The sequence below is a fragment of the Mandrillus leucophaeus genome, unplaced genomic scaffold (assembly GCF_000951045.1).
Source record: "Mandrillus leucophaeus isolate KB7577 unplaced genomic scaffold, Mleu.le_1.0 Scaffold98, whole genome shotgun sequence".
Taxonomy (NCBI): Eukaryota; Metazoa; Chordata; class Mammalia; order Primates; family Cercopithecidae; genus Mandrillus; species Mandrillus leucophaeus.
In genome coordinates, this window is record NW_012110696.1 from 1,621,288 (window position 1) to 1,631,118 (window position 9,831).

Sequence of the window (9,831 nt, forward strand, 5' to 3'; positions counted from 1 at the left end):
GTTGGCCTCCCACAGTGCTGGGATTCCCCTGTGTCCAGCCCTGAAGTACAGATTTCTTTTTTTTCTTCTTCTTTTTCTGAGACAGAGTCTTGCTCTTGTTGCCAAGGCTGGAGTGCAGTGGTGTGATCTCAGCTCGCTGTAGTCTCTGCCTCCCGGGTTAAAGCGATTCCCCTGCCTCTGCCTCCCAAGTAGCTGGGATTACGGGCACCCACCATCACACCTAGCTAATTTTTGTATTTTTAGTAGAGACAGGGTTTCACCATGTTGGTCAGGCTGGTCTCAAACTCCTGGGCTCAAGCAATCCTTCCGCCTTGGCCTCCCACAGTGCTGGGATTCAGATGTGTGCTCCCGTGCCCAGCCCTGAAGTCCAGATTTCTTGAGGCCTAAGGGGTGCATGTTCATGTTCCCCGAAATCCAGATGTTGAAATCCTCACCCTCAAGGGAATGGGATGAGTATTTGGAGGTGGGGCCTTTGGGAGGTGATTAGGTCATGGCGGCAGTGCCTCATGAATGGAATTAAGTGCCCTTTTGAAAGAGGTATCAGAGAGGAAGCCAGCCCCTTCGACTATGCATAGATACAACCAGAAGAGCCATCTGTGAACCAGAAGGTGGCCTTACCGGACACTGAATCTGCCCGTCCCTTGATCTTGGACTTCTGCCTCCAGGACTGTGAGGAATAAATGTTTTTGATAAGCCTCCATCCTAAGCCTGTGGGACCTGGCTGCCCGGCCTCTCCTGGCTCCCGGGGACCCTGACTCTGTTTGTCTGCCGTACGCACATCCCACACAGCCAGCACCACTGGGAGTAGCTGCTGCCCCTGGCATGTCTTTGCACAGAAGTGGTCACATCTGGGGCCGTGCAGGCTTGTGGCTCTTTCAAGCTGCCTGTGACAGCCGTCTATGCCGGCTGGGATGGGAAAGTCCTTTCCTTGCTAGACATTTTTCCGTGGCCGTGTCAGGCTGGGTGCTGTTCATGTGACCCTGGGGACGGGTGCTGTGTGGAACAGGAAGAGAGTGAGGTCCTGGTGCTTGCTGGGGGAGGCCCAGAGCTGGGAGGATCTATAGCAACAAGGGTCCCTGTGGCGTGAAAGCCTTCAGGTCCACTAGCAGAGCTGCCTGTCCTCTCTACCATCGGACCTGGGTTCCGAGGTGGGAGAACCTGGAGGTCATGTGGTTCCTGTGCCCGCACCAGGCCCCGTCCTCATGATGTGGCCAGGTGCTCACAGCTCGACACTGCTGTGTTGGCTGAGGTGGGACCCCGTGTGTACGCGGCCTGTCTGTGGATGGGTGTCTTTTTTTGGGGTCACAAACCCAACTTTTAACTTAATCCCTTTATGGGAAGCAGCGAAGGATTTCCTTTTAATTTTATCATGTTTGGAAATGTTATCACAGGATGCAGTGCCGTGGACTTAAGTGTTAATTGAGAGGTTCTGAGGTGTGGCAGAGGAGCCCTAGAACTCTAAGGCAGAAAAGCAGAGGGGCTGCTGTGCCTGGACCCTGTGGGACAGCCATGTCCTTGTCACAGGGTGGCCTTTTGTGTTCTCACAGACCGGGAGGCTCTGGGAGGCTAGGGAGCTTGCTGGGTACCTGGCAGGACACCCCTCCTGTGCCCCATCCTCTGCAGGGCGCTGTGTCCTGCCTGCACGGGCCAGCGTGTGGAAGCAGACACATAATGGCCTCCAAGCCGCGATCTGCCAAGCAGCTCCCTGACATTTCATGGGGCAGGGAAGAGAGCCCTGTGGCATTTCCCTTAGTGCCCTCCCTGCAGACCCTCAAGTTATCACCATGCCCAGTGACTTTCCTGCTTCCAGGGAGGGAGGCCCCCCCTCTGGATGTCTCCCTGGACCAGCGCCACACTCCAGAGCTTGCCTTAGGGGCTCCAGTCCTGTGTCTGAGCTGTTGCAAATGGGAAGGGGCCCCTTGGGTCTTGGCTGAAGTTCTTGCTGAAAAGTAAGTAAGTGGTGGTGAGGTTTACAAAGTTGGCTGCAGTCGAGGCTGCTGAAAGGCAGGAGGGCCTGAGCTTCAGGAGCAGGGACAGGATGCATGCCTGTGGCTTGGAATAAAAATGTCTGAGGCCAGGCTTCAAGTACTTGTGAGGCCAAGGTGGGCAGATCACGAGGTCAGGAGATCGAGACCATCCTGGCCAACATGGTGAAACCCTGTCTCTACTAAAAATACAAAAAAAAATAAATAAATAAATTAGCCGGGCGTGGTGGTGGGCGCCTGTAGTCCCAGCTACTCAGGAGGCTGAGGCAGGAGAATGGCGTGAACCCAGGAGGTGGAGCTTGTAGTGACCCGAGATAGCGCCACTGCACTCCAGCCCGGGCAATAGAGCGAGACTCCGTCTCAAAAAAAAAAAAAAAAAGGTCTGTTTAGCGTTAACAACTCTTTTAAAAAGATAAAACATTTTTTAAAAAATTTAAAAATGTGCATTTACTCAGTTGAATTTTGTTAGGTTTTAATACAACTGTGCTTATTTTAATCACGAGAAAGAAAACACTGGGGAAAGGTAGAATGCGCTGCAGTGATGAAAATGCAGGGATATTATTGCCGAATTCTCATGTGTCAGTCACGGTACTGAAACTTCTCTTTCCGGTCACTTGCAGTATTCTGCCGAAACCCTGAACAACAGCGGTCGTCTGTTCCCTTTGGAGCTCAATGGTGAGTGCTTTAGGAGCTGTGGCTGGAGGCCTGAGCAGGGCTGGGACCAGGCTCCTGGGCTGGGAGGGTCCTGGACGCAGAACATGAGCCTGATCTGCGGAAGCCAGGAAAGTGTTCGTGTGCCCTGCACTGGGGCATGGAGTGGTCCCTCCCTGCTGCTGTCCCCACACGGCTGGGCCAGTGGTCAAGAGTGGTCTGTGAGCAGGACGGCTCGTGTAGAGTGCAGGCCCAACCAGGTCTCTCCCTCCTCAGCTGGTGGGCCCAGGGGTCTGCTGTGCCCTTTCTGGAAGGTGCAAGGCCCACCCTGTGGCCACTAAAAGAACAGGATGGTGTGGCCGGCAGGGCTTGTAGTGTCAGCTGGAGTGTGCCGTGGCATACCGGGCAGCCCACCTGCTATCCGTGCCGTGGAGGGCGTGGCTGTGCCTGGCCCACCTGCAGGTTGGCCCTTCATTGATGGGGAGCAGGTGCTCCGAATATGGGGGCTGGCGGTGTTCATGGGCCAGGTAACCCTGGGGTCCCAGGTCCTCCCCCAACGAAGGGAGGCATCTCTGTTGGCCCTGCTGACCCGACTGTGACGCGCCCAGCGCCCTGTGTCACACAGAGTAGGCCCGTTAGGAGGATCACCTTGCTGAGCGCCAGATTACCAAAGTGAAGGTGTTTTACCAGATTCTTTTACAAGTAGATGGAAGTAGGAAGTGTGAGGCCCCAGATGGCCTGAGCCCCACCCTCTGCCTAGCCTGTGGTGTGATGTTCTCACGTCAGCCTCCTGGGGTTCATCCTGCACACGGGCCCAAACCAGCTACCTCCATCCTGGCTCAGAGCTCCGCAGGGCTTTCTACACTCCTCACCTGGCTGGCCGCTCTCCTTGCCTACACCTCCACACCTCCTCCCCACAGCCCCCATCTCTCTCCTGGCCGCCCCAGAGTCACCCCAGGGCCTTTCCCCCTGTGAGGCAGGTCTCACAGTCTCCACTCCAAGTTTCTCGGCTGGACAGTGACTGCACAAGCCACTGGGGGAGTCCTGGGGGTCCAGATGACCCCGCCCAGGCGGATTCCATGCCAGGCCCATGCACCTGGCCTTGCTCTCAAGGCTTCTCCGAACCAGGTGGCAGGGGGACTGGGGAGTATGTCAGGCAGGCGGCCCCAGGACAGTTGCACAGGAAGTGAGACTTGAGGAGGGGCTCCAGGCCTGGACCTGATGGCTCTGAGGTTTTTGAGGAGTTTCTGGGGCTCAGACTCTCCCTGAAGACCCTGGCAGCAGGTGTGACACTGTGTTGTTGCCCATGTTACCGAGGGACCTGAGCTGCTTTAAGAAGGGGCTCTGGAGAGTCCTGGCCAGGGAAGCTGCACATCCTTGAGATGCCTGGTCACAGAGGGAGGGGAGTGTTTTGCAGATGCAGGAAGAATGTTTTAGCAAGGCTGTTGGGAGAGCAGAGCCATGCAGTTGTTCTCAGGGAGGCACTGGTGGGGAGACTGACACCTCCTTCAGACACGGCGTCCCCTTAAAGAAGCGAGCCGAGCCCTGCAGCTAACCTGGCAAGGGCAGGCGGGGCTGGTGCCCACTGTGCGCCATGGACATCTCGGAGAAGCACGTCCAGGGGTGATGGCAATGGGGCTGTGCCCTTGATGGCTCTGCCAGGCTGTTTACCAGGACAGATGTCACCCCACATGGTGGGAAGAGGCTAGGCCTGCTCTGTGGCTCACCTGTCTCTTCCACTGCCTCTTTGTGTCTTTTCTGGTAGACCAGAGTCCCTGGAAGGTCTTAAGTGGAGGACGGCCCGTTGGAAGCCAGGCAGCCATGAGACCTGATTTCTGCTTCCTGCCAGGCCTGTCTGCTGCTGCTCACACCATGGGTCTTCAGTGGCGGCCAGAGTCCCCGGGCCCAGGTGTGGGCCTGGGCGCAGCCAGCACTGTGGACCCCAGTGAAAGTACAGGCTCGTCCACGGCCCCACCGACCAAGCGACATTGCCGGTCCCTGTCAGAACCTGAGGAGCTGGTGCGCTGCCGGTCCCCCTGGCGCCCTGGCAGCTCCACGGTCTGGACTCCAGTCTCCAAGAGGCGGTGCAACAGCGGTGGGAGCGCAACACTGCAGGGAAGCCCCGGCGCCGTCCTGCCGAGGAGTGCCGTGTGGCTGACCGGTCCCACCTCACCCGCCACGCCCCGGCCGTCCTCGGCCAGCAGCGGCTTCGTGGACAGCAGCGAGGGCAGTGCAGGCTCAGGCCTGCCCTGGTGTTCCGCAGAGCCCTACTTGCTCTCCGTGAGGCGACGCCTGTCCCTCTCACAGGAGCAACTCGCAGGTGTGGGCACTCCCCTGCCCTCGGCCAGCAGCAGCCCCACGTCCACGCCTGAGCTGGGCCGGCACCGTGGGCTGCTCCGGTGCCGCTCACAGCCCTGCGTGCTCAGTGGGAAGAGGAGCCGGCGCAAACGGAGGCGTGAGGAGGACGCCAGGTGGACACGCCCATCCTTGGACTTCCTAAAAATGACCCGGGTGAGGCTTTCTTGTTCCCAAGGGCTCAGAGGGGCGTAGATCTGGACGTGGCAGTGCTGGGGTGAGGCTGGCTGATTCTCTGGGAAGCGGCTGCTATCATCCAGCTGGTCTCCTCTGGGCTGGGAGGAAAGGAGTGAGGAGAGCTGTCCGGAGTGGGTGGGAGTGATCGGGGCCTGTCCCAGTGTCAGAACACCCAGCTTACCCTGCCTCCCTCCGCAGAGGCAGAGCCCCACACACGGCCCAGGGTGGCCGGCCAGGCTCGCACGGTGTGGCCTGGGGGAAGCAGCAGAACAGAGCTGTGGGTTTCTGGCCTAGCTAAGCCACCTGCCTCAACTGCTGGGGAGCCCCCTGACTTTTTCTGGCATGGTGATGGCTCAGGAAGTAAGAGGCTGTCCTGGGAGCCCCATTTGAGGCAGAGCCCGGGGTCCTCTCTTATGGGAGCTGGTGGGTGTCCCTGCTGCAGCTCAGAGCCCGGCAGCGCCTGTGCGCCTTGGGACTCTACAGGCACCTCCTGCAGAAACTGTCTTGAAGATTTCTTGCAAGCCTGCACCCACTTGAAGATTCTCAGTGCCTCCCACCTGCTCACCTCTCCACCCGCCGTCACGGGCTGTGGTTGGCACAGAGTTAAGGAAGGGAACAGGACTGAGGAGGCTTTCCCAGGTCTTGCTCTGTGTTACTAAGGGGGTGCATTCACCAGAGACCTCTGGGGGCCCTGGCAGCGCTCGGGGAGGGAGATGGCAGAGCCGTGACAGAGTAGGGTGGGCTCTGTGCACACTCACTGGGTCGTCTGTGTTGGGGAGCTTTGGGCAGTGGCAGAAATTAACAGGACTTCCCGATGCCAACTCTGAGTGCAAGCCAGGACTGAGTGGGGCTATGGCTGGGGTGGGGTGGGATCAGTGTCAACCTCTCTCCTCAATGACCTGTGGCCTTGGCAACCCCCCGACCTCTTGCCCCCAGCCCAATCCTCTGGGCCACAGGCCTGCCCATGCCCGGCCTCTGGGGAGAGTAGATGTGGGTGGAGCTGTGTACAGTGCGGCTGCAGTGTCTTGCTGGGGTGGGCTGGACCTGGGCACCCTGTGGGGACAGTAACTGGAGAAGGGGCACAGATGGCCCACATCCTGCTTGACCTGGCCACAGCTCAGGGCTGGAGAGCAGTGTGGCTGGCGTGCTGGGTGGGATCCCCCAGGGTCCTCCGGGACGCTGGTGCTAGGCCACACCGAGGGCACTGTGAGCTTTGCCTCTTCTCATCAGTGGGTTCTCCAGTCGATTCTTCCCGGGGGCTTGAGGTGAGTTGAAAACCCGGACTTCCCTGCTGTGAAACTTTTCTGCAGAGAGCAGGATTTAGAGAAGAAGGCTCTGATCTTTTGCTATGAGATGGGCTGACCTGGGGAAGCCAGTAAATGCTGGAAAGCTGGTGGCGAGCTTTGGACATAGCATAAGCAGGCCGTCCCTGCTTGCCAGGGCTTGGGGTGTGCACAGCGTGGGTGTCAGTCCCCGTGGGGACCGGGAGGGACGGGAGTGGAGGAGGGAGCTGCCGGCTCAGCACGTTGTGGGGCAGGGAATGATGGTGCCAGGGACCTACTGATGACCAAACAACAGTCCTGCTGTAGAGGTGGCCCTGGGTTTCTCAGATGCCTTGGGAGACAGACCAGGTGGTCGGCTGAGTTGGTGATCAAGGACCCTTGGTAGAGGCTGCATGGGGCTCAGTCTGGAGATGGGGTACCCCCAGCAGAGTGTGAGGTGTGGGTAGCAGCAAGGACTCGCCAGACCCAGGACCAGGGCTCATGGGCACCCAGGGTGTGTGGTGTGTTGGGGAGACTGGTGGGAGGAGGGCAGGGCTGCCGTCAAATGCTGAAGTGTGTGTGTGTGTGTGTGTGTGGCACGTGTGCTGTGTGCTGTGTGGTATGTGTGGTGTATGTGGTGTGTGGTGTATGTGATGTCTGTGTGTGGTGTGTGATCTATGTGTTGTGTGTGGTCTGTGGTGTGTGATGTGTGTGGTATGTGTGGTGTGTGCTGTGTGTGTGGGATATGTGTTGTATGTGGTGTGGTGTATGTGTGGTCTATGTGGTGTGTGTGGTATGTGTGTGGTGTGGGGTGTGTATGGTGAGTGCTGTGTGGTGTGTGTAGTGTGTGGCGTCTGTGATGTGTGTGGTGTTTGGTGTGTGTGTGGTCTGTGTGTGTGCTGTGTGGTGTGTAGCATGTGTGGTGTGTGGTGGGTAGTATGTAGTGTGTGTGAGAGACGTGTGTGGTATGTTTGGTGTGTGCTGTGTGGTGTGTGGTCTGTGTAGTGTGTGTATGCAGTGTGTGGTCTCTGGTAGTGTGTGTGGTGTGTGTGTGTGTGTGGTGTGTGGTCTGTGGTATGCGTGATGTGTTGTGTGGTGTGTGTAATGTGTGGCCTGTGTGTGGTGTGTGTGTGGTAGTGTGTGGTGTGTCCTGTATGTGTGGTAGAGTATATGGTGTGTGGAATGTGTGGTGTGTTTGTGACACGTGTGGTGTGTGTGATGTGTGTTGTGTGTGTGACGTGTGGTGTGTATGTGGCGTGTGTGGTGTGTGTGGTGTGCATGTGATGTGTGGTGTGTGTGATATGTGTAGTGTGTGTGATGTGTGGTGTGCATGTGATGTGTGGTGTGTGTGTATGGTGCGTGACGTGTGTAGTGTGTGTGTGACGTGTGTGGTATGTGTGGCGTGTGTCTGGTGTATGGTGTATGTGGCATGTGTGTGTCTGGTGTGTATGGTGTGCGTGGTGTGCGTGTGACTGAGGTGTGTGTGGTGTGTGTGATGTGTGTGGCATGTGTGGTATGTGTGGTGTGTGATGTGTGTGGTGTGTGTGGCGTGTGTGTTTGGTGTGTATGGTGTGTGTGATGTGTGTGTGACTGTGGTGTGTGTGTCACTGTAGCGTGTGTGGCATGTGTGGTGTGTATGGTGTGTGTGGTGTGTGTGTCACTGTGGTGTGTATGTGACATCTGTGGTGTGTCTGGTGTGTGTGTCTGGTGTGTATGGTGTGTGTGACTATGTGGCATGTGTGGTGTGTATGGTGTGTGCGATGTGTGTGGTGTGTGTGGCATGTGTGATGTATGGTTCATGCGTGATGTGTGTGGTGTGCGTGGTGTGTGTGGTGTGTGTGAGTGCATGGTGCATGACATGTGTGGTGTGTGTGATGTGTGGCCTGTGTGTGGTGTGATGTGTGTGACGTGTGGTGTGTATGGTGTGCGTGTGTGGTGTGTGGTGTGTGTGATGTGTGGCCTGTGTGTGGTGTGTATGGTGTGTGTGTGACTGGTGTGTATGGTGTGCGTGTGTGGTGTGTGGTGTGTGTGATGTGTGGCCTGTATGTGGTGTGTGTGTGTGGCCTGTGTGTGGTGTGTGTGGTGTGTGTGATGCATGTGTGACATGTGTGGTGTGTGTGGTGTGTGTGGTGTACATGGTGTGTGTGTCTAGTGTGTGTGGTGTGTGTGAGTGCATGGTGCGTGTGTGACGTGTGTGGTGTGTGTGGTGTGTGTGACGTGTGTGGTGGGTGTTATGGGTGTGGTGGGTGTGGGTGTGTGACGTGTGTGGTGTGTGTGGTGGGTGTGGTGTGTGTGGTGTGTGTGACGTGTGTGGTGTGTGTGGTGGGTGTTGTGGGTGTGGTGTGTGTGACGTGTGTGGTGTGTGTGGTGGGTGTGGTGGGTGTGGTGTGTGTGACGTGTGTGACGGGTGTGGTGGGTGTGGTGGGTGTGGTGTGTGTGACGTGTGTGGCGTGTGTGGCGGGTGTGGCATGTGTGGTGTGTGTGACGTGTGTGGTGTGTGTGGTGGGTGTGGTGTGTGTGTGTCTGATGCATAAGTGGGTGCCTGGTTTCTCTCTGGGAGGAGAAACCGCCGTTGTGTGGAAACTGGAGCTGTGACCCCCAGGACTGGGGCTGCACGGGGTGTCCCATCCCTCAGATCCATGTAGCCCCCGGCTTTGGGCCCCTTGCTGAGCCTGCCTGTCCCTGTCCATGCAAGCGCTGGTGGCCCAGGCTGGTGTCCCATCCTCTGGATGTTTCTCCAATTCAATCTTCCTTCCTCTAGACCCCAGTTGTTCTACCTCAGGCCTTGATACCCTTTTCGGCTACTGAGACATCATCCTAGTTGGTTTTGTTGCCTCTAATCTCCATCTTTTTTTTTTTTTTTTTTTTTTTTTAAAGACAGAGTTTTGCTCTTTTTGCCCAGGCTGGAATACAGTGGCACGATCTCGGGTCACCACAACCTCCACCTTGTGGGCTCAAGCAATTCTCCTGCCTCAGCCTCCCGAGTAACTGGGGTTGCAGACATACACCGCCACACTTGGCTAATTTTTGTATTTTTAGTAGATAAGATTTTACCATGTTGTCCAGGCTGGTCTTGAACTTCTGACCTCAGGTGATCCGCCTGCCTTGGCCTCCCAAAGTTGGGGGATTACAGGCATGAGCCACCGTGCCCAGCCCTCCCTTAATCTTTTTTTTAGAGACGGAGTCTCGCTGTGTCCCAGGCTGGAGTGCAATGGTATGATCTCGGCTCACTGCAACCTCTGCCTCCCGGGTCCGAGGGATTCTTCTGCCTCAGCTTCCCAAGTAGCTGGGATTACAGGTGCCTGCCACCACTCCAGCTAATTTTTGTATTTTTAGTAGAGATGGGGTTTCACCATGTTGGCCAGGCTGGTCTCGAACTCCTGACCTTGTGATCCACCTGC

The 9,831-nt window shown here is 57.0% G+C and overlaps 1 protein-coding gene across 2 annotated transcripts in view; it reads left to right on the plus strand.

Annotated features, from left to right (window-relative positions):
- The window catches only part of FAM53A (family with sequence similarity 53, member A), a 28,583-nt gene that overhangs the window by 8,911 nt on the left and 9,841 nt on the right, over window positions 1-9,831 (plus strand). For both annotated transcript variants that reach the window (XM_011970876.1, XM_011970877.1), the window contains exons 2-3: window positions 2,599-2,660; window positions 4,402-5,147. In XM_011970876.1, coding sequence (XP_011826266.1) covers window positions 2,599-2,660; window positions 4,402-5,147 — 808 coding nt within the window. The remainder of the gene's footprint in view (window positions 1-2,598; window positions 2,661-4,401; window positions 5,148-9,831) is intronic.